Source organism: Polypterus senegalus, chromosome 15, assembly GCF_016835505.1.
Source record: "Polypterus senegalus isolate Bchr_013 chromosome 15, ASM1683550v1, whole genome shotgun sequence".
Taxonomy (NCBI): domain Eukaryota; kingdom Metazoa; phylum Chordata; class Cladistia; order Polypteriformes; family Polypteridae; genus Polypterus; species Polypterus senegalus.
In genome coordinates this window covers 79,243,811-79,269,403 of record NC_053168.1, presented here as the reverse complement: position 1 = coordinate 79,269,403, position 25,593 = coordinate 79,243,811, and the positions used below count along the sequence as shown (strand labels likewise).

At 38.7% G+C, this 25,593-nt stretch overlaps 1 protein-coding gene across 2 annotated transcripts in view; it reads left to right on the top strand.

Annotated features, from left to right (window-relative positions):
- The window catches only part of LOC120515885 (calcium-binding mitochondrial carrier protein Aralar2), a 234,224-nt gene that overhangs the window by 176,319 nt on the left and 32,312 nt on the right, over positions 1–25,593 (top strand). For both annotated transcript variants that reach the window (XM_039737241.1, XM_039737240.1), the window contains exons 11-13: positions 151–309; positions 7,537–7,589; positions 8,466–8,546. In XM_039737241.1, coding sequence (XP_039593175.1) covers positions 151–309; positions 7,537–7,589; positions 8,466–8,546 — 293 coding nt within the window. The remainder of the gene's footprint in view (positions 1–150; positions 310–7,536; positions 7,590–8,465; positions 8,547–25,593) is intronic.

Here is a 25,593-nt window from a genome sequence, read left to right as displayed (position 1 = left end):
GTGTTGGCTTTATGTTCATTTTGTAACTTTGTTTAATATGAAAATTTTACAATGATAATAAGAAATATTAACAAAGACTCAAAAAACAACGTAAACTTTCTTTCTTTCTTTCTTTCTTTCTTTCTTTCTTTCTTTCTTTCTTTCTTTCAGCTGTTGGCGCTACAGCTGTATATCCAATTGACCTTGTGAAGACCCGTATGCAGAACCAACGCACTTCAGGATCATTTGTTGGTGAACTTATGTACAAGAACAGTTTTGACTGCTTCAGAAAAGTATTGCGCTATGAAGGCTTTTTTGGGCTGTATAGAGGTCAGTAGTTGAGCAAGTAAGAAGCAAGACCTGACAAGGTATTGAAAGCGGGTCATGCCCCTGCTGACCTGAGCACTTTGATGTGATTTAGCATCTGAGGGTTTGACTTAACTGGACAAGCTTTGGGAGAATGTTGCAAGTATCAGATTTACATTCCTGGAAGGCCTCATTCTTTTTATACAAAAAAATTCTCAGCGTACAACAGGTATTCCTAATATGACAAAGCTTAAACTTAGTTACCTAAGTACTCTTACAGACATAAAGATTATATTATACTGTGTAGCTTTTAAGGAAAAAAATACTAATTGTTTTAAACCAGCATCTTTTTTTTTGCTGTTTTTGCTGCTCTGTGTAAGAAATTGAATTATCAAGTACAGATGGAGTATCCTGTTACAAGATATTCTTCCATGGAATTGAATCCATCCGTGCATCTAAAGAAAGTTGAATGCATTAGATAGCTGGTGATAACTTTGATAGTTATGAAATAATAAAGAAGTCCTTTATGCTGAGCACATTTATACTTTATTTTAGTATTAAACGAATACCTTTACAATACTTGAGGTCAGAGAGTATTAATTAGTAATATAAATTAGAAAAAAAAAATAGAAAATACATATTTTACATTCTTTTTGTATTTTTAATTAACTGAATAATATATATGCATAAAATGTGAACTTCCTCTTGTCTTGTATCATTTCCTTTATTGATACTTCCCATACACATTCTATAATTTCACATTTAGATCAATCAAGACTTTTTGTATCCTCTCAATCATCTGGCCTATGTGTCTAATATAACAATTAATATAAACACTGCTTTTGATTAATGAGCTAGCCAAAGAATTATCTGTATCACTAATGCTTAGCAATTTAACCTGTACATGTAGATTACTGGAGCACCTTCAAGTTAATTATGTTTTGAATATTTTGCTTTTGTCACATTACTGCTTGTGTATTTTGTGTTTTTTTTTTTTGTAGAATGTATCCTTTCATTGATAATATATTTTTTTTAATTCCCAAAATACAACATATAGTATCAGCTGAAAGTAGCACAGTGATTAATGTCACTGCCTAACGACTCTTGAATACTGTGTGAAAGTCTTGGTCTGGTTGTCTTTGTTGTTGTTATGATTGTAAATAAATGCTGCAATGTCCTGAAAGGAAGGATTGCTGACAGCTCCCGAGTCTTCAAGTAAACTAGTCAAGAAAATATACAGTAGAAAAACAGATTGATGGCTTAAGTAATTTAGAAGGAAGATGGTTGAATTAGACTAGGTAATTTTGTAACCAGACAGGGTCTCAAACGTATTGCATAAACTAAAAAATGAGGAAGAGTAAAGTCAGCATTTCCAAAAAGGGCAAAATTTTCATCTGCATATAAACATATTTTATGATTAGTGTTATAAGCAGCAATAGGGTTGATTGAATTGAGATTGACAATGAAAGGCTCATGTGAGGTATTAAAGAATAATGGGGATAGGAAGCAATCTTGTCTGACACTTTTTTCAGCCTAAAGTGCTGAGACATGTTTGAGATAGTAAGAATTATCACCTGCTTATAATAGTTTTCTGAAACTGACCTGAAAATACTAGAATTTAAAAATATAACAATTTTTGCAATTATTATTATTTTGAAAATGTTTAAGTTGATGCACTGTAAAAAAGAAATACACAAGACAACTGCTTTGCACCATGCCAGCAGGAGTAAGGATGCAGGAGGTGGAGCCACTGTAATTCCTATTTGTCATCAATGAAGTTTTGTTCTTGCTTTCTGTAAAAAACATCATCTGTCTTCATTCTGATAGATCTCTGCCTTTTGACATGGTGAACCACCAGATCCTCCTTACCAACCTTTCTGACCTTGACATCATTAGGACTGTCCTCAGTTTGTTTGAGTCCTACTTCTTGGGTAGATCTTACCATGTGTCCTTGCATGAAAAGATTTGAAGGGTGCACCAGGCAAACAGGGGTATGCCCCAGGTATTTTTGTTTGACCCTCTCTTTTTCTAACTATACAACTCCTCACCAGGCTCTATCATCCAATCCCATGTGTTTTCTTATCAGTGCTATGCAGATTATATGCAGCTGTACCTGTTCCCTCCGGAGGACCACGCGGTATCAACTAGAATCCCTGTATGTCTCACTGATACTGCAGTTTTGATAAAGGAACAATTTTGTAGATTGTAGTATATATGTTATTCTTATGGTTATTACAGAGTTTTTCCCTTTAACGAAAATTGATTTTGAATGGTTCATATCGTTTGGGATTTAATTTTATTATATTTCATAATTTATTTTTATTTATCCCATTTCCATGTTTATGCAACACAGAACTGCATTCCGTGACTGTGTTCAGCATATCAATAGCATGTTTTAATGTTTTTCCTTTAGTGATTCTTTCAATAGATGTTTAATGCTGCCTTGTAAACAATTTGTGTAGCAATTTACACACCAACATTATATTTGTTACCACAGCAGTTGTGTGTTTCCTCACAAAAACCTCTAACCGCACACCTTGCTCTAATCCCAGCAAAATAGTCTTATCACTGTCCTGTAATTGGTGTGACAGCTGTCAGTTTTAGCAGCCACAGTAATGGGAGATAGATCTGAAAACTTACTCAGAACCAATTTCTCTGATTTCTTAGTCCTCATCTGTTGTAGTAACAATACCTTGGACAGTCATCTCTTTTGCCATTGTGCAGTCAGGGCACTGTGAAGCAGGTTAATCTATAGTATCTGGCAATTTTGGCCTGTTTAAGGCAACCCAGTGGCCCTCTCCCTTTGTTCTGGGGACATTCCAGTCATTATAGAATAATGCACAGAAAACTAAGTTTGGCTTTTGCCTTGCTGTGGCCTAAGCTTTGAATTTAGACATTTTTAAAAGGCAATGTCCACCTGGACCTCTTTAGTTTAAAATACATATAACAAGCTTTTATGTGTTTGCCCAGTTCCAATTACTTACTTCCATCCATCCATTATCCAACCCGCTATATCCTAACTACAGGGTCACAGGGATCTGCTGGAGCCAATCCCAGCCAACACAGGGCGCAAGGCAGGAAACAAACCCCGAGCAGGGTGCCACCTACCGCAGGGCGTGCATACACACACCGAGCACACACTAGGGACAATTTAGAATTGCCAATGCACCTACCCTGCATGTCTTTGGACTGTGGGAGGAAACCGGAGCACCTGGAGGTACATGCAAACTCCACGCAGGGAGGAACCGAGAAGCGAACCTGGGACTCCTAACTGCGAGACTGCAGCACTACCCACTGCGCCACCGTGCTGCCCCAATTCCTTACTTGAAAAGATGTATTGCTAGTAACAAGGTAACATAACCAGATACATTTTTGTAAAAGTAAACAAGTTGTAACTTTAGTTTTTTTTTTCATTCCAGAAAATGTTGACTTTCTTTTTTCCATATCACCTTTATAAAACTCTTGTCTTTTAAATGCAAGCTCAATTAAATTTCTGCCATTAAGAACCACTAAAGTTCCATACAGGCTAGAACATAAAGTGTCATCTTGTTCCAGTTCCTGAGACATCAGTAGCCCTTAAGTCTAGAGTTTTAAAAGTCTTACTTTGATTGGCCATGGCAACTTAATTATCACCTTAATCAACATATACTTATTACTTTCAAAATGTACAGCCATTCTGTGTAGCTAATTGAGAGCTACTTTGGAGCTGCTGTGCAATATGGTGTAGTATTTTGCTACGCATTAAAGTGATCTGAAATTCATCTTCATGGTGAAATGCAACTTATTGCAGGATATTCCTGTGTCCAAGCTACAGTTCTTCTTTTCACATTTTAATTTTATCTGCTGCCTGTCACAGAGGCATCTAATGTCTATATACTGTACCATTCCACCTGTGAGACACTTATGGCTGCAAGCAAGAATGACAATTGACTTTTTTATACTAATCTTTGCATATTTAATATTATGTAAACCAGTAATTCATACAATTAAATTAATATTCCATAGACACGTTGTAAACCAATATATAGAAAGTGGAAAATTCATGAGTTATTGTTAAATTATTTATATAATTGCATGCTTTAAAGAACATTTAAATATGCTTTATGCTTTAAAGAACACTTAGACAGACAGACAGACAGACAGACAGACAGACAGACAGACAGATAGATAGATAGATAGATAGATAGATAGATAGATAGATAGATAGAACAAACTTTATTCTTTTTACAGAAGCTCAATATATAAGTAAATACATACATATATACATATTATAACAAAAATACAAACAAGAATTGCTAAAAGAAAGAAAAATCTGCCTTGGCCAAAAACAAAAAGAGTAGTCACAGTCCACCATGAGGCATTATAAAGATGTATTGACATTGGTATTAGCGAATCCCAGTAGTGTTTCTTCATACTCTCCTGCTGAATTATTCATTGCATAATGAATATTTATTGAAAGTTCTCAGTGCTAGTGTATCAGAGAGGGTATATGTGGCATTGTTCATAATTCCCTGCTAATACCTACAGTGGGTCGAAAGTGTATCCCCTTAACTGAGCCTGCCCCTTTTAATAACCTTGTTGATTCAGTGAGCTTGTCTTTAAGTGATGTTATCAGACCAGCACACTACAATATAACAAAATTTGCACTAGTCACCACAGAGTTATAGAACATGTAAAGGATGTCACTACCCACAAGTCTCTCTGCCCTTTCTTAGAGTTCCTCTATGTTGCAAGACCAATCCAGCCTGTCAGTGGCATGGACCACCAAACATTAAATATATAAATGCCTTTGTAAAAAATAAAATGAATTGTTTATAAATTGCTTAACATACTTAAATTCACGAATTGCCCCACGTTGGGAATCACCGCTCTACAGGCTTATCCTTTTGCTTTTAGTGACCCTAGGATCCATTCAGCTGAGTTTCAGATGCTGTGAATATGTGACTAAAGGGAAACAAAAGAATGTTATGACAAGTACAGGCAATTTAGACCAGCACAATTGGTCTATTCTATTACCAAAAGAAAGATTCATGCAGACACAAGGAAAACCAGCAATCTTTACAGACACAGTGAAAACCTAGGGATGCAAACAGTATCCTAGAGTTGTGACTTAGTAGTGCTAAGACTGAAATATAATGCCACTGTTTCATATTTAAATTATTCAAATATGATAGAAATCAGATTTATTCACTGAAGTTAATATAAATATTTAATTACAGGATTTTGCTCATGTACTGTGAGATCACCATAGTTTTATTGCTATAAACATTATCAGCAGTGCTTTACATGGCTTGTATAATACTTTTGGTTGAGGTTTAGGACAATATTGTGCAAAGGAGGGTTATGCTACACCCAGTTGGGATGCCTTTTTTGGGGGTCTTCATGTTCTCCTAGAACTCAGAAAGATTTCCCAAAAAACTGATTTTAAGTTAGATTGTCTACAGTTAATATGTTGTGTTTGGTGTGTCTTCCCAATGACAACAGCAACAATAATTAGACCACTTGCTAGACTATTGATGATTAGCTACTGCCTTACTGTAATGAACTGTAATGTAAAGAGGTGTATGGTTGCATTTGGATAGTTGTACTGATGTCCACTTTTCTATTTTATTATTCAGTTCAATTTATTTGTACCTTTTCATTCATGTATTCATTTTCATTATGTTTTTCCTGATAAATATTGTGGTAGCAATGTGCTAACCTGATCTGGTGTCCTTGTCTGCAGTAACTTCCTTTCCATTGAATTCTAGGCCAGTCAAGAAATATTATCCCTTGAGGATGTCCTGGGTCTGCCCCCATCTTCTATGCAGGCGCTATGCCTTGCACACTTCCTAAGGATGCACCCAGAAAACATCCTACCTTATTCACTCTTCTTGATCCAGAAAATAAGTGGTTCAAGTCCAAAATTGCTGAGCTTCTCACACTGTCAATGAGATGAGCCCAGCAGCTCTGCACAGGAACCTGGGTTTTTAACCACTTGTACACATGGTCTATCTTTCAGTCACTAACCAGACCTTGTGACCATAGGTTAAGATGGTGATGTAGACTGACCAATAAATCAACAGCTTCATCCTAGGACTTTCCTTCTGTTTCACCACCATGGTCCAGTACAGTGTCTATAAAATTGCTGACACTGCACTGATTTGTTGCTCTCACTCATGAATAAGACCCCAAGGTACACACATTCCTCTATTTCAAACTGTTGTTTATTCCTCACTTGCTATGAACAGCCATCTTTTCTCAGACAGAGGCTAATTCTAATTATCTCTGCATCACACTCATCTGTCAACAATAAAAGTTAACATCAGAGATCACCATCTGAAAAGGCCAACAGGGTAACATTGCAAACAGCAGAAATGAAATCCTTAGCTTCCCATGCTGGATCCCTCCAAACCGTGGCTGTGTCATGATAACCTGCCCGTGAAAATTTTATGAAATAGATGAAGACACAAGATACACTCTTGGAATAATCCAATGTTCACAATGAATGATTCTAAATGGTTACCAAGCATGCAAGCATAACTCTTGCACCATTAACATGAAGAGTTAATGAAGTGCAGCAGTGGCCATTAGAACGTGTTCTCCTATAGTATCTTCCACATGACTACATGGGGTGCATGGTTATAAGGATTAAGTCCACAAGCATCCATGCCATCACATCGGGGGCAGAATACTAAGTGGGGATTTGTATAGTTTGTACTTCTAATTTCATATTTCCATTTTCAGTATATTATGTTCTTGGTCCTTTTGAAGTTTTTCTTTTTCATTTTGGTGAATGGCAATCATAATAGCAATTTAAAAGTTTATTAATGAAACATTTTTCTTAGTATCTGCAAATTTTTATAAAAATAAAGAACCTGGAAGTAGATGTTTAAAAATATAGACAACAGTCTTGGTTTTAACTTATCACCTCCTGATAACTAACAAAACAGTTGTGAAAAAACAATAACCCTCTGTATAGAATATTTTGAATGAACATGCAGTATCCCACCAATATCTTTCTTCCGAAGTCAAGTAGAAAATGTGAGAATAATTTTTTATTACTAACTATATGTCTTCTGTTGTTGTCACTTGATTTTTTTTACTACTTAAAATTTTATGTTTATTTAGTATTTGACTAGTTTGATGTAAACATAATGGAAGTGCATAACAGCATACATGAACAAGATACAACCTGCTTTAAGATAAGAATTTTCATGCCTACTAGCAGTATTTTCTACTTTTTTTAATAATCTTGTATCTAAATTACAGGTCTCCTGCCGCAGCTTTTAGGTGTGGCACCAGAAAAGGCCATAAAGCTTACAGTAAGGTTTTTTTCCACATGTGTCTATTCAGAATACACAACTGTTTCTTAGGAGATAGTGTAGCCTATGTTGTAAATTATGTTGTTGAAGTGAGACATTTACTTTCAGATTTCATTAACAATAACATTATAATTTAATTTAAAATAAAATAACTTTTCTTTATATTTTATTTTATATGTATACTATTGAAAATAAGTTTTGTTTTGTAAGTATATAGATTGAAGACTTAAGTACAGTACAAAGTCTTACCCATCACTTTTATCTAGTCCGTAATCTTGTGAAATACCTTGAAGAGCAGTTTTGCCTGAGTTTGGCATTTACTGTATAATACTTTGGCAATATATTTATTTTTAACAAATATTAATTTGCTACTTTGGTCTACCATGTTTACTATTTAATCCTTTTGGCTTAGTATTTAGCTGTTTACAGGAAAGACAACAGTGCATTTTATATGGTTGCTAATTCTGTTAGCAGTTTCACAAGTTGAAACACAAGAAAAATAAAATATAAAAAATGTTTATATATTACTTTTATGAAGTGGTATAAAGATGCTTAGAAATATTTGCAGATCTTTTACAGCCAATGAAAAGTACTTCATTTACCTTTTACTTACAAAGGCAGCATTTTTATCTTTGATGAAGTATGTACAGTACACTGTGGCACTTTCTGCCTTATAGTGGAAAATCTATGACCCCATATCTCCAGAGAACAAAATTGCTTAAAGGCAAAAAACACTTATAGTTGCCACCATAACCCGAGAGACCAAAGTTTTCCACCAAACTTTTTTGCCTCCTGCTCACATTTTTGCAATGTATATTTTTGTTACAGGTTTGTGTATATGTCTAATATCATTAACACTATTCATATCCTTTCAAGGTAAATGACTTTGTGAGAGGCAAGTATATGCAGAAAGATGGCTCTGTTCCACTCTTCACAGAAATTTTAGCTGGTGGTTGTGTAAGTACCATTTTACTTTGTACAATTACATCCTTTCATCACAAGGATTTGGCAGTGCTTTCTAAGAATGTTTTATACACTTCATTCTGAATTTATTAAAATGTTATAATCAGTGCATCAGTTTTAGAAAACAGAATGGCTTCATTATAATGTACTACATCTAAATGGAGTGCACAGATTTTAGTGTGAATGTATTTTCTTAGATTTCATCTTGTACATGCTTACGGTATGTTTTATGATTAGGCATTTCTATTTGCTTTCAAGTTTTAATTTAATGTTGGTTTTTGTTGGCTCCTAGTGTAGTTCTCATCTAAAGTTCAGATTTCTGCTCTTCATAACATCTAAACTTGTATTTATGTTTTAATTGTGAATAACGTGAGATAATATTCTCAGAATTGCTTAAGCCAATTGCACTATGCTAGAGCCAATTTTGATAACATCAGTCACAAGGCAGAAACTAGCCCTGGACAGGGCATCAGTCCATAACAGGGCCCACTCATGTATACTCACACTCACATTCACTTTGCGTCGATTGGGAATCACCATATAATCTAACATGCATGTGGGAGAAAAAGCAGATAACTCAGAGGACAGCCCATATGGACATTGGGAGAACAGGTAAACTACACTAACACTCCTAGATTTTCCTGAAATAGTATGTTGGACTGCAGTGCTTAAGCAGTTTCAAAGTTAATTGCATAAATCCAGTGTTTTTACTTATTTTTAAATCTGTTAGTAGATACAAGAATTGTTGTCTTTAAGAAAAGAAAATTTATTTTGGTTTAATTTGCAGACCTCTCCTTATTTGGTTTGATAGAGCTGTTTTGTTAAATCACATTATTAACTATTAGTTTAAGTCCTTTCATGTGACTGGTGGAGTTTGTCAACAATTTACCCAGTCGAAGTCTAAGCAAGTGTAAGCAGTGCCAGGTACCCATATTGATTATACATTAGGATACCAGGAGCCCAGAGAGCCCTTTTTGAGCTCCCATGTCACCCACACTGTTTCAACACAATCTGTACAACAGTAGCTACCTTTTACAGTTTGTCTCCTGACTAAATGGATCCCAGTACTCTCATTTTTCATCTGCACTCTAAAAACAAACATCTAATGGGCAGTCTACATTCTACAAACAATGTCTTAATTTTAAATGAATGTCTCCAGCCTTGCAGTTATACATTGGGTTATATAGTAATGCCCACTCTGAACTGTTCAGTATGGTATTTGCTTCTTTTGGATACTGTAAAACTCTTGCACAACATTACCTACTGTATATGCCCTTGCAGGCTATGTAGCACCTTGTACCGTTTTTACTTTCTGTCATGCTAGGCAGTACCCAAATGCCACTCGTCCTCTGGTTTCTGACTGATCAGAAGTCTTTAGTAGTAGCTGTCACTTAGACTTGAAGCTCTTTACCAGCAACTGTCTTTTGCCATACCCAAAAATCTATGTTAGTGTACTAGCATTATTCATAGTTCCAGAGACTCATTCGAGCTGTCGAGTGGAGTTAGCAAGGTTTCCATGTGTCTGTATTGTTTATTTCTCTTAGGCCTCTGCTATTTCCACCATATCCCATTGGCAACCTTAAATTAGCACAATGTGAGAGAATATGGATGTGTGCTTTCCTGTGGCAGGTTTTCCCAATCATGATAGATATCAGCATTGTGTTCTATGCTGCAGGATATACTTCTTTGAGCAGTGAGAAAAGCGCAATATAAATATAAAGAACTGAACTAGATTTGTACCCTTTTGATAAAGGATGGATTAATGGAATATAATACAAGGAAAGCTAATAGAGAGTGGCAGTCTTTGGGTAAATTCATGCTTTTCTTGGATAGACTTCTGTTATATAATAAACAAATGTCATGTTTACATGCTATGGTGAAGACCCTTTTTGGAAGGAGTATCTCCTGTTTATTGACTTTTTTGTTAGCCCAAATGAATGTCGTTACTTTAAGTACCTACAGTAAGAAAGCTTTAACTTATGGTGATCTACTACTTGTAACATAATTTTATTTTATTTTTTGTGATGTATTTATTGATGTAGCTTTGTTGTATTTATTGATACTATAGTATTTGCACAAATGACACTTTTCTAAATACTTGCATTTGATTGTTTTCATATTTTTTATTTTATTTATTCTTTGTGATTAGTTATAGCTATGACTAGACAGGTTTTTTGATAGAATTATTTTTAAGGTAATACCTACCTTATTACTTAGTATTAAGTGTATTGAAGTATTGAAGTGTGCATGTGAGTGTGTCTTATGAAGGTCTGATGCCCTGTTTATGGCTGATGCCAGCATTGAACCTAACACTTCATTGATGCTGAATTGGAAAAATGGATATGATTCTTACTTAGGTACTATTCTATTCTGGTTTCTTTTGTTCTATTAAAACTATTTGGCTTAATTTTCAAATCATAAATAAATATACAGTATTTGTTCTCTTGTGCTGTCGTGTTTGCACATTTCATGACTCTAAATTTAAGGTCACACGAGAATGTACGTTTATATATAATAAGCTGTAAAGGAAATCCACCAGGACATTTATTTGCTCTTTATATTTAGACATGCTTTGTAGTGAAGAAAAAAGTCAGCAGTAGAAGATTAGAGACACAAGCAATCTGTTTAAAAAGCTGGCTCAAAAATATTTTCTTTGTGTGACACACATGAGACAGCAAGATTTGACTGCTGCCTAACTGCCTGTTGTGTTTGATCACTGACCTGTCAGGGTCTGCCAGGTAAGACTTCACAACCCCCCCAAGCCCACTCCCCACCCCCCACCGCTAATACTGCTCCAAGCTCTGTAAAGTCTGTAGCATTAAGGAAAACAGCACAGTCCTTTGATTACTCACCTTTTGATGCCTTCAGAACCTGTCTAAAATCAGTAAAGCATAAGATTCATAAAAAAATATACATATATGTAGGCCTTAAGAGGAGGAGGGAATTTAGTTCATAAGGCTTTTTTGTATTAGCTTTTACAAGTCTGCATTTAAGGTTAAAGGCTTTTAAAGTCAATATTGTCTACTAAACCCTGAGGTATTTACCCTGGCAAAAAGTTGTTTTATCAGATCATGAGGTTTTCTGAGATGTGCACCCTTAGGCCTGGTTTATTGATATTTAGTGAAAACTAAATGAAATAGTGTTTATTGATAAAAAGCAAAAACAGACTTTGACAAAGAGAGCTAAATTTACAGCATATCTCAGGAAGTGAGAAACAGAATTACAAAATCACTGTTGGATTACACTGAAGTAAGGCCGTGTCAATTGAGTATTAGACCTCTTAAAATGTCATCCTAAACCCTGGAGTGGTTCCAATGGCACAGAGCGTTTATGTGGGTCTCTCTTAAATTGTTAGTTCTGAATTATATCTTTTAAAGTTGCCAAGACTTAATGATTATTTGGTAAAACGATTGTGGCTTGCAGACTGAGTAGCTGGCAGAGTATTTATCTCCTAATCGATGGTCATTTGAAATTTTTGAGTATTCCAAAGTGCGCTTAACATTTATAGTGTAATTCAGGGAAGGGGGGAGTTAAAGTTTCTTTATTTGGCCACTCAGTTTAATCAGCTTCTGGTGCACCAGGCAAGATGTATTAATGTAGCAATTTCAAATGCACTGTAAAATATCAAATTACTTATTAGTCAAATTGCTTATGCTTAGGAACTGTTCAAATGCATTTTTGTTAATGGCTGCTTTAAAATATATTGTTTGCACCTGTGAAAGTGTAAGTGATTGTTAATGAAGGGTGGCTAATATTTGCTTCTGGCAGAAATGCTTTGTTTATCTGCAGGGCTTAAGATATGGAACACCACAACTTCACAATCCACTCAAGCATTACTAGGTGTTGACTGAATCCCCCGGGAGCTCACCTTATATTGTAATTACTGAGAATTATCACTCATGAGTAACTTTGGTACTTGTAGTCACAGCAGTTCATTTTATTAAACAAGCAAGCTTCTGTTTTGTAAACTGTTTTCTGATTTTTCTCCCATAAGTATAAATATACTGCTTAAGTATATATTGTGGTCTTGAGGGTTGCCAAGGGTGTGCTTCAGACCCCTAAACCCCAGATACAACTACAGCTGATAAAGTTCTGAGTCTAAATAAGCATTTTATTCTTATGTTGCTCTTTTTAAGCAGGCTTCTTTACCAATATAAAATATACTTGAATTAAATACAAGCCGCTACCTTTTATTTTATTTTCTCTTGCTTTCCTTCTTTCATTTCCAGGTCAGCTTTGACTCACTCTGCTCCTGACTCTGACTTCCTTAACTAAGGAGGTTGGGTTTCTTTTAAACTGGGACTCACAAGATGTTCCGGTACATCAACAATATACCTTGGAAACATTTCCATGTTAGACAGATGAGGGCAGGGAACCATTACCACCAAGAGATACTTCCAGCAGCCACAGAGTTATCCAACAGTGCTGTTTACTCCAGCTACAATTCTGATGCAGTACTGTGGGAATCCAGACTGGAGCAGCACCAGAGGCATGCTGTCACCAGCATACTGGGGGAACATATTTCCCTGGCAGGCAGTCCTCCACTACCTGTCAGTTGTATCAGTATCCCATCCAACAAAGGAACCACCAACCATCTCAGCTGGTTTGGCCATTAATCAATGAGTCCCTTAACAATATACTGTATACACCCACACACGCACACATGTACACACACAGTAGAACCCCAATTATTCAAGGTAACGTGGACTGATGCTACCTTGGATAACTGACAATTCAGATAGAACAGATGGCCGTGGACATTTCAGATTAAAAATTACCGATACGAAAGATTTTGCCAATTTATATGGTACATTATATGGTCATTTTTAAGCCTTTTTTCAACTAGACTAACAGCAGAACACTGCACTGTGTATGTACTAATTACCCATAAATGTTGTATTGCATCAGCTTCTATCCATTGCAGTTTCGGTATAATTTTCAAATTGCCTTTACTTTTTGATTTACCCCCTTAAAACAAAGAAAAATACACAATCACTGTTATTTTTATAATGCATCATTTATTATGCAGTAATTTTAAAAATAAAAATGCATATTGTAGTTACATTTAAATATTATTTTTTTGTCTCACATTGCATTTAAAAATAAAATGATAAAAAGTGAACAAAAAAGTAGAGCATCTGTACATAGTCATCACTGGTGACACACTGGCAATAACAGAAGGATGCAGTTGGGAAGGGGTGATTGAGTCACGCCCACATTCCCAGAGTCATTAGCTCCTCAAACACTCGCTCAGTACTGTTGAGTTACGTTTATATTATTTATACACTGAGTACAGTTTTCAAAGCAATGTTTTAATGTATTATAAGAAAAGTAGTGTATTACACTTATTGGTTTGCCTTCATTAATTCAAGAATTAATTCTTCAAGAACCTTCATTAATCAGGGCATGGGTAATTGGGATTATACTGTATTTATATGCATATAATATACTATAGCATACCTTTTATTTCTTTATGCTTTTTTACAAATTTTTCTATATAAATGTAGTTTGGTATCTTTATAATTCAAATTTGGAACATTATACACTTTCTCGTACTCACATAGTGTATAATATTACTAATAAAGTACAAATTTCATAAAATATCTTTTAGCAATAAGCCATTTAAAAATGTTTTTTATTTATCATTATTGCAGGATTTATATATATACAGTATATATATATATATATTGTGGAGCCAACCCGGACACAGACAGGCGGACATGTTGTTTTTCAACCACCATACGTTTATTTACAACTATTTACAACAATTATAAATGGTCACTCAGACCCTGTGCACAATACAAAACACACAGTCCTGGCCACAAATGCCTCTTCTTCGGGCCGCCTCCACACCTCTCTCGTGCCTCGTCCTGCTTCCACCTGACTCCAGCCTCGAATGAAGGGAGACGGCCCCTTTTATCCATTCCCCGGATGAGCTCCAGGTGTTTTCAACACTCCCCCGTTGGCCACGCCCCAGCGTGGCGGAAGTGCCGGCTGTTCTCCCAGCAGCTCTCCGGGTGTCCTTTTAAGTCTTTCCCCCAGCACTTCCTGGTGTAGCAGAAGTGCTGAGGTAACAGGTCCCCAAGGTATTGGGGCACCTCCTGGCGGTGACCATGGGCCCCTACAGGGTGGGGCTTCCATGCCCTTAACCCGTGGCCCCCAGAGCAATCAGGAAGGCAGCCCCCACATGATCCAGGGTGGGCGCAGACCCACATCCGGTCCCTCACGGCATCCCGGCCGGGTCATTGCCCCTGGCATCCCTGGCAATATATATGTATATACACACTAGCAAAATACCTGCGCTTCGCGGCGGAGAAGTAGTGTGTTAAAGAAGTTATGAAAAAGAAAAGGAAACATTTTAAAAATAACATAACCTGATTGTCAATGTAATTGTTTTGTGACTGTTATGAGTGTTGCTGTCATCAAGGATTTGATTATCATTATTTCTTTCAATCAGGTTCGTATTTGGAGGACGTGTTGTGTTCAAGTTACATTCCGTGTTTGTTAACCATTGTAAAGATAACAGGTTTCATTCAGTGTTCACTACCCAAATTGCTAAAAGCAAGGAGGCGCGTATTTTGAACGAGAAGGGAGAAGACAGCGAAGTAGCGGAAAAGTGAGAAGGAAAACTGTTTAAATAAAAAGCTGGGAAGGTGAATGGAAAGAAGCAGCCAGCAGTAAAGCAAGGAAGACTCCGTAATAAGGATGGTTGGGTGTACGTAGAAGGTGTAACAATAGGATTGTTAAGCCTTATTATAATGTTCCCGCACGGAGGGTTTAGAGAGATGCACCTGGAGAAGTATAGAATAGGGAACCCCGTGTGACTGTTCTGCTGTTCTCCTTCAACAGTTCTGTGGCTCTGCATATTTGTATGCACCTCTCTAAACCTGCATCACTGGTTCCACACACAATTCAGTCACGTATAAGGGAACTTTTAATCTCCCCGAAATTGCATGTGCCTGCTAACACTCTCAGATCTGTGACATAGTTGTCTATATTTTCTCCACTTACCTGATTTCTTGAAAAAAATCTGTACCTCTCTACAGTTTTGTTTATTTTCGGGTTGTAATGTTCATCAAATTTACGTATCATCAAGCTCATGGTTATCTCATCAAGTCTTACATCACCGGTCAGCGCCTGACACAATTCTCTGCTGCTCTCTCCAATAAGATAACGGAATAATCTGACCTTAGTGTTTTCCTCTGCCTCCGGCATTGCAAGTTCTGTGAATAATATGAACTCGTCCTTCCATGTTCTCCATGACTTCGCCAGGTCTTTAGCATTGAGGCTTAATGTCAGCGGTGATCTCAGACCTTCCATTTTCCTTTCGTGTTAGTGTCTTTGCGTCCTGAACTTTTAACAGCAAACTGGTGTGACTTTCGCCGCAGTTCCGTCACCTATGCTGCCACCATGTTTCTCTCTCGAGATTATTAAAAGGCACAGATTCACGCTTCCAGTTTATGTCTGTTTATTTCACAATAGTTAAAGCCAGAACAAAGTCAGTTCACATGAGCCGTTCGGGGTACATGCATCGAAGCTTCTCAGCTGTGCTTGTGCTATCTTGTGCGATCTATCTCGCAAATATCGTATTCGTCTTAGGCATGACAGACGCCAGCGGCAGCGTGTCTATGAACCTAATTTAAAGTTAAGCTTTACACCCTGCTTTCCTATTCGTTTGCATAAGCACAGTCCTTCACCAGCAATTTTAACTCCGTTACAGCAATTTTAACTCTGCTACAAAGTGATCAAAAGTCTCGTTTATACCCTGCATCTTCTCATTAAACTTGTATCTCGCAAATATCGTATTCGTCGTAGGCATGTCAAACGCCAGCAGCAGCCTGTCTATGAACTTAATTTAAACTTAAGGTTTACACCGTGCTTTGTTTCTGCAGTAGCTGCACTTATGAATATGCTTGTATGCGTCACTTGCTTCATATTCTTTTGCTGCCTTCTCAATTGTGTAATGCGTTTTTTGAACAGGTTTCATTCATCGAAGTGATCACTACCCATATCGGTACTCGTGAATCTAAGATGTTTAACGGGCATTCCCGGTATTAAGTTGTGGATTTGCCTGCGAATATTTAGCGACAGCGTGTCTATGAACGTAATTTAAACTTAAGCTTTACACCTTGCTTTCCTAATGATATGTGTACAAAAGGCTAGTTCAGCGTCAGAGGGTTGTTACATCACACACTGCATGTACGGGTTTACCTTTCCCAGTCCTGCAAAGTCAGTTCACGTGAGCCGCTCGGAGTACATGCATCGAAGGTTCTCAGCTGTGCTTGTGCTATGTCATGCAATCTTGCGATGTCCACGGCTTTATTTAATGTTAGCTAAGACCCAGCACTTAAAAGTTGCGCTCGCACTTTCGCTGAGTTTGTGCCTGACCATCTCACCTTTGTTTGCATAAGCACAGTCCTTCACCCGCGAATATTTCACGGCAGCTTGTCTATTGGATAGCTGCTGACAGACGGCCTTATATGGGCAGGCACTCAATTATGTGGGAGGCGTGATGATGCGGGACGCATCTCCGCCTCACATGGTGACCGAGCTGCAGGCTATGGCCGTATATATGGACGAAAGTAGGTTCCAGTTATGACCGTTACGCATAGAATTTCGAAATGAAACCTGCCTAACGTTTGTAAGTAAGCTGTAAGGAATGAGCCTGCCAAATTTCAGCCTTCCACCTACACAGGAAGTTGAAGAATTAGTGATGAGTCAATGAGTGAGTGAGTGAGTCAGTCAGTGAGGGCTTTGCCTTTTATTAGTATAGATATATATTGTCACAAAACTCACACTGAGTCATAGAAAGGTTTGGGGCAGCCATCCGTATAATTGGTTTCCTGGCTGCAAAAGTTGTTTTTTAAATGAATACTGCACTAATGTGCACACAGCTGAGTCTAAGACAAGAAACATTCCTATTAATGCAGCGCTCATTCAAGAAAAGGTGAGGTTTGTAACCTCTCTTGGGACCTCCCCCAACTAGACAGCAAGACGAAGAGCTTCCCAAAGTCCGATCTCTGTGTCTATGGAAGACTGTTTATCTGTTGCCGGGGCAACAGCAGTCTCAAAGTTATGCTGCTTCTCTCCGCCAAAGCAAATAGAAAAGATATGGACGGGTGATGCAAGAAACATTGTAAATGCAGATAACAGGATTACTTGATCACTGATCTGGCCACAACCCTGCCTGACTGCTGTGTCTGTGTATAGCAGAGTGGCAGTTCACGCTACAATAAATAAGTGGCCGTTCCTGTTTCAAGCTGAATAATGCTGGTTTTGTTAAAGTACTGAGACTAAGCCTCATGTTTTGGAGTGCAAGACAGGGACTTATAGCGCGGCCCCGATCTTTTATGATTTGCTTCTGTCTCACTTTATTGCAGCGCTATGAGCCTGCTTTTGCCCTGCCCCGGCAACGGACAAACAATTTTCCACAGACACTTCGGGACACACTTCAGCGTGTCGTTCCCGATGGATTGGGAATGTGGGGGGTTCTCAAAAGAGTTCAGAAACCTCACAATATGAAGAAGAAAAGGATGATTCGGCTCATGATTAATAACTGTGCTGCCCACAACATGCTTCCACATTTAGATAATGTTCGTGTTGAATTCCTCCCACCCATTTGCACAGCAGTGCTTCAGCCATTGGATTTGGGCATCATTTGCACCCTGAAAGTGTATTATCGCAAGGAAATGTTGAGAAAAATTCTCGTCAGCATAACTTGTAGGCAGGAGGAGATTAAAATTAATGAGAAAGAAGCTATTGAAATGATTGCAAACACCTGGGTGCAAGTTAAAGAAAGCACTATAGTAACAAATACAGAATCTCATTACAACTAAATTTTCGTTACAATAAAATATTTTTTAGGTTCCTGGGATTTCGTTGTAATGGAATTTTACCTTTAATGATCTTACATTTGTCATTCTATGTGACATATGGCATTAGAATTTTACACTCGCCTCCTTTTCTGTAAAGATTACATCTTTAGACAAATATGTCTGCATTCATCAAAATTACTTCATCTATCCATCCATCCATCCTCTTCCGCTTATCTGAGATCGGGTCGCGGGTGCAGCAGCTTCAGCAGAGATGCCCTGTCTTCCCTCTCCCTGGCCAATTCTACTAGCTCTTCCAGGGGAATTCTGAGGTGTTCCCAGGCCAGCTGAGAAACATAGTCTTTCCAGCGTTTCCTGGGTCTTCCCCGGGGCCTCCTCCTGGTTAGACGTGCCTGGAACACCTCACCAGGGAGGTGTCCAGGAGGCATCCTGGTCAGATGCCCAAGCCACCTCATCTGACTCCTCTCAATATGGAGGAGCAGTGGCTCTACTCTGAGCTCCTCCCAGATGACCGAGCTTCTCACCCTATCTTTAAAGGAACAGCCCTTATCAGAGGGTCCAGTACTCCATACTCCCGGAGCTCCCCCCACAGGATTCCCAGAGGGATACGGTCGAATGCTTTTTCCAAGTTCACAAAACGCATGTAGACTGGTTGGGGAAGGACTCTGCCAAGGGTGTAGAGCTGGTCTTCTGTTCTGCGAGTAGGACGAAAACCACACTGAATCTGAGGTTTAACTATCTGACGCACCTTCCTCTCCAGGACCCCCGAATACACTTTTCCAGGGAGGCTGAAGAGTGTGATCCATCTGTAGTTGGAACACACCCTCCAGTCCCCCTTCTTAAAGTGGGGGACCACCACCACGGTTCTCCAATCCAGAGGCAGTGTCCCCGATGTCCATGCGATGTTGCGGAGGCATGTCAACCAGGATAGTCCTACAACATCAGAGCCTTGAGGAACTCCAGGCATATCTCATCCACCCCCGGGGCCTTGCCACAAAGGAGTTTTTTGACCACCTCGGTGACCTCAGTCCCACAGATGGCTCTGCTTCCTCATTGGAATACATGTTAGTGGCATTGAGGAGGTCTTCGAAGTACTCCCTCCACTGACCCACAAAATCCCAAGTCAAGGTCAGCAGCACACCATCCCCACCATATACAGTGTTGACACTGCACTGCCTTTCCCTCCTGAGACATCGGGTGGTGGACCAGAATCTCCTCGAAGCTGTCCAGAAATCATTCTCCATGGCCTCCCCGAACTCCTCCCACGCCTGAGTTTTTGTCTCAGTAACCACTGAAGCCGCATTCCGCTTGGCCTGCCGGTACCTGTTAGCCACCTGTGGAGTCCCATAGGACAAAAGGGTCCTGTAGGACTCCTTCTTCAGCTTGGCGGCACTCCTCACCGCCGGTGTCCACCAACAGGTTCAAGGATTGCCGCCATGACAAGTACCGACCACCTTACGGCCATAGCTCCAGTCAGCCGCCTCAACAATAGAGGCACGGGACATGGCCCGTTCAGACTCAATGTCCCCCGCCTCCATCGGGACATGGTCGAAGTTTGCTGGAGGTGGGAGTTGAAGCTACTTCTGACGGGGACTCTGCCAGACATTCCCAGCATACCCTCACAGTACGTTTGGGCCTACCAGGCCTGACCAGCATCCTCCCCCACCATCGAAGTCAACTCACCACCAGGTGGTGATAAGTTGACAGCTCCGCCCCTCTCTTTATCCGAGTGTCCAGGACACCACGAAGTCAATCATTGAACTGAGGCCTAGGATGTCCTGGTGCCAGGTGCACATATGGACACCCCTATGCCTGAACATGGTGTTCGTTATGGACAATCCGTGACAAGCACAGAAGTCCAATAACAAAACACCAGGTGGGTTCAGATCGGGGGGGCCATTCCTCCCTATCACGCCCTTCCAGGTCTTACTGTCATTGCCCACGTGGGCATTGAAGTCTCCCAGCACAACGAGGGAGTCTCCAGCAGGTGCGCCCTCTAGCACCCCCTCTAGAGACTCCAAAAAGGGTAGGTACTCCAGACTGCTCTTTGGCGCATACGTGCAAACAACAGTTAGGGCCCGTCCCCCCACCCGAAGGCGGAGGGAGACTACCCTCTCATCTACCGGGGTGAACCCCAGTGAACAGGCTCCAAGTTGGGGGGCAATAAGTATGCCCTCACCCGCTCTGCGCCTCTCACCGGGGGCAACTCCAGAGTGGTGGAAAGTCCAGTCCCTCTCAAGAAGACTGGTTCCAGAGTCCACGCTTTGCGTCGAAGTTATCCCAACTATATCTAGCCGGAACCTCTCAACCTCGCACACTAGTTCAGGCTCCTTCCCCTTCAGAGAGGTGACATTCCACGTCCCAAGAGCTAGCTTCTGTACCCGAGGATCGTACCTCCAAGGTCCCCCGCCTTCAGCCACCACCCAACTCACACTGCACCCAACCTCCTTGGCTCCTCCTGCAGGTGGTCAGCCAATGGGAAGGGGGACCCATGTTGCCTGTTCGGGTTTTGCCCAGCCACCAAGCGCTCGCCATCAAGCCCGATCTCCAGGCCTGCCTCCAAAGGGGGGCCCCGGTGACCCACGTCCGAGCGAGGGAAAGTACTTCAATTACTTCAAATTAGTAAATTGTAATTTATGAGTTAATAAATAATTTTTTCAAAATGATAGTAATTTAGTATTATGATCAAACAGTGAGGCGTTTTAGCCCTTTTTAGCCATTTTTTTGCCCTGGATTTATTTATTGAAACTCATACCTATCTAACTTAATAGTTCTTTTTTCATGAAAGTCCTGAAAGTAGAAAAATTAATTAGAAATAACAACAGGACAAAGTTTGGTTGACAAACAAGAGTCAGTGTCTATAAATTGTATAACATCTAAGATATCTGTCACAGCATTAGTAAGAATTAACAAAGTACAGGTGTATCTGTGGTTATGACTTGTTAAGCAAATGAGGTAACAGCAGAAATACAATGACAGTGTTTATATAAAGATCATTTTTCCTTGTTATAAAAATTATTTTTGGATTTTCCATCACAACAGTGTCACTGCTCACAATGTTTTTTTTCTCCAGGAGTTGTAGCCAAAAATGTATTCACAAAACTGGAAATATTTAGTAAAAATAAGAAAAAATAGAATTTGTCTAGTACTGGAGGCATATTTAAAGGAACTGATATTAGTTTGGCATTTGAACATTAAGTAGAGGGTTATTCCCTTCATAGTAGTTTCAGTATTCTAGGAGCTATGGTTCAGCAATTTTTTTTTTTAATGTTTGGTTACATTTTAACTGTTCCACTAAGCCTGTGCGCATGCCTCTCTTGATATCAGTGAGTGCAGCAGTTAGAATTGGACCTTGCACAAAGGGAGAACCCCGTTCTCTTTTCTTCAGCACAGTCTACAAAGTAACAAAGAAAATACATGGCAATTAAATTATGTTGAACAATTCCAACTTCCTTAGACAGCATTTCGATAGTAAAGAATGGGAATCTAAGACAAAGACTGTGTCACTTTACTGCCTTGTTCATATTAAGGATATTGAGACAGATGACCTCAAGCACTGATGGATATTTTAGAACAAGGAACCTTCTGAATAGTAACATAACTTTGCTATTTACTATATCATAGAAAAAAATATTTTGAATCCAGTGGATTAGCTGATGCTTCCTTGTAATGGTAAGCTAAAAGTATTCTAAGAGATTCATAGCTAAAATTGAAAATCAAAGCAAAAAATGTCAAGAGAACATTGTGCCAACCAAAGACATAGTAAGGCATTGATACATACTACAGTGATGGAAGAATTAGTTGAAGGATATGTCCTTCCTAATCACTTTGCTCACCACAGAATGTGGAAATGAGCTGGTGGCTTTTAAATGTTTGTTTGAATTAATGGCTTACAGAGGCACTAAATGGCCACATCACGTATTTACAGCCTGTTGTGGTGTAGGATCTCTATTTTTTATATACCTGTATGATGCAGGTGACTTATGGAGATGATTGGGAACACTTAGTGGTGACAAGTAAAAATATGGGAGAAGCCATATTTATTGAATTGAAGCAGGCAAATGCTTTGGGCCCCTTTGCTTCAAAATAGAAGTTAACAGTTTGTCTTAACCCCTTATCAAGCGGGGTCATTTTTGCTAAATCGCTTGTAATTTGACCTCTCCAAATTAGAATCATTGCTGTTATTGAACTATCTGGAGTATAAACACGTTTGGTCTCTTTGTAAAGGTAACATTCTCTAGTTTCACCCTTAGTAGTCAGAATCACTGTAGGTGTGACTGATCAAAAGTTATGCACATTAGAACTCACAGAAAAAATGAATGTTTTTGTTTTCGCCTAAGTTTTTTTTTGTGAAAATAAAGGACTCTATAGCTGCAGTAGGTAGGTGGGGACAGAAACACACTATGTACCAACAGAATAACTTGTTGACTACTCACATTTCAAATTTGAAAAGAATACCTGTAAAAATGACATTTTTACACCAGTTTTATGTGGGCATGTCCAGGTGCTTTTTAGAGGGACCTATGGTTTATCCATTATCCACATTTTGGAACGTATGGAAAAAGTGTAATAACTTTTGAATGCTTCAACCCACATATATCAATGAGGGCTCTACTGAAAGCTTACACCTAAAGGAATCTATATCTACACACAGTGTCACTCTATTAGTTATGGAAATTCATATTCCATAATAAAAACAATACAAAAATACACATTTCAATATAAAAATAGTCAAAACAAGTCTTATGGGCCAAAAAATATATATATTTTATTTTTTACTTTTTTTTTAATAAAATGCACACAAACTATATACATTTTTACAAACTGTTACAACACAGCTCAGCGTTTTTCCATGTGCCACTGATTGTAGCAATCCCTAGCAGGCAGAAAGCACAAGGGCGTGTCACATGTCGCTCTCTGCCTCAGACTTATCCTGGTCCGATTGATCAATGTCACGCCGCGTACATGCCTCTACTACTTAATCGAGAGTGTATTTACGTTTATCTGTACGTTTATCCATATTTAAAATGCGAAAAAACTAGGTGAAATCACAATAAACAACCACGCACCAAGTCTGCAGACTGGCACAAATGCCAGCTTCGCGCAGCTCCGATCGGTTTTGTTTACAAGTTGGTATGGCAAGTTACATATCTGCGTGCTCAGCTGCTCATTGGCTGTAAGTTTGGAGTGTCACTCACAGCGTCCAATCAAACTGGTAGATTCTACCAGGGTTTGGAGTTGTGCATCATCGTTCAGCTGTCTGTGACACTCATTGGCTATACGAGGTGCCAGTCACCCCAGACCTCTCGTAATTGGCCAACTTAGGTGTCAATCAGAAGCTAAAACTTCCGTGTAACATGCTTTAGCATGGTTATTGCCGACAGAAACAAATTACGTCTGATATGACCAATAGAAATGAAAAAAAATGTCGGAGCTAGTCTCAAGTTAAGAAACGTTTTCTGGAGTTTTTGTCCCTTTGAGGATCTATCGTGTGTTTTGGACCTAATCGTTTTACTGGATTATATTCCCTGGAGCCTTACGGACAGAATGAGATCAATATTGCTTGGAAATATTGATGTTTGACTTGCAGAGAGCCTTCAAAGGTAATCAAATGTAGGAAAAGTCAGCTCTTAAAAGTATTTACTTCTCTGTAAAAAAGGATTTAGTGTCATTGCTGTGGTTGTTGTGTGTCAAAATGGTTTATATCATCGGAAAGACGAGACTCTGAATTCTCATTTGATGTGTAGTATGTCGAGGTGAATGACAGAGGGGCATGCACACATGGCTGTGACGTCGTCCAATCGTAGTTATGTACCGGGACCGGTACGTGTGCATGTTAATTAAGATTAATACTTTATTTTTTTAATATATCCACTCCTATTTCATTAATGAGAGACTACAAATCTCTAATAAGACATGGCGATTGTTAGTAATTCAGGTTATCAGAAATAATGTGCAATTAAATATACTTCTTTGTGATTGTTCAATGGCTTATTATTATTATTATTGTGCAATTGCCATTCTAATAAAGTGATATATGGAATTGTGATAGCCAAATATAACCATATGTGTATCCGAATGAAACAACCTGACTCCCCACGGACCAGTTTTGTTGAAATGTGGCGCACTTATTCTTCAAGGAAATGCCAACAGACTGCATGCATGGGGTAGGAACTAGCTGTCAATGGCTGCCTGTGCGTGTGCACGTAGAGATCTCATGACAGGTAAGTTATATGATCTTACTAACCATAAAAGTATAAAATGCAAGCAAGAAAAAAAAAGTTATCTACATGTGAATTAAGGAGGCTAAACTGTGGCATGTATGTCATTGTGCACAGAGCAAATAAATAGTCAATACTATTTACCTTACTTTAAACCAAGCTCATAGCTCCATTATCTGCAAATTATAATGATTCGGTTTTCACTGTCATTATAATTTATTAGGGTGGCTAGATGTCCAGGTCACAGGGACAGTCCCGATTTCAGGTTATGCATCCCATTAAATAACTGATGAAAATCAAAATGTTTGAACAAGCTGCCCATCTAATGAAACACTGGTTCGTTGAAACAAGCATCCTCACAATATATTTAGAACAGTGCATGCAAAACTCTAGGAGAGACCCCACACACCCCTGCTCCAAGTTCAATGGAATATATGCATAATAGCACAGTCAAAATTCTGACAGGGTAAGTTTGATTAAGAACTTGTGTTAAATTTGAACAGCATCACTACAACAACCAAGAAGCACACAAAAACAAACAATAGTGCCATTTGTTTGTTTCCACTTAAACCACCGTGTGGAATTAAATGTATTAATGAAAGTAGTTTTTTTTAATGCTCTAACCATTGCTGTTGTTGATGAGATAAAGCAGTCTTTGCACTAATGAGGATGGGCTTTATTTGTGGGCATACATGCACACAAGTATCCCAGTTTGGAACTTTCAAAATTTAGTCACTCTATAATTGACCATCAGAGAGCCACACTAACCTGATATCCATAATGGTCACTTGCTGTAATAAATGTTGCCCTTCATTTACAATGGCCATATTTACAATGGCCAGACATCCTTAATCAAAGAAGAAATTAATTACAAAGGGGTTTTTTTTTGTTTGTTTTTAAGGTTATGTCTATTGCCAGTTGCAATTTGTGAATGTGCATAAATGTGGTGGGTGTGTGTGTTTGTTTATGTCTGTGTGTGACTGAGAG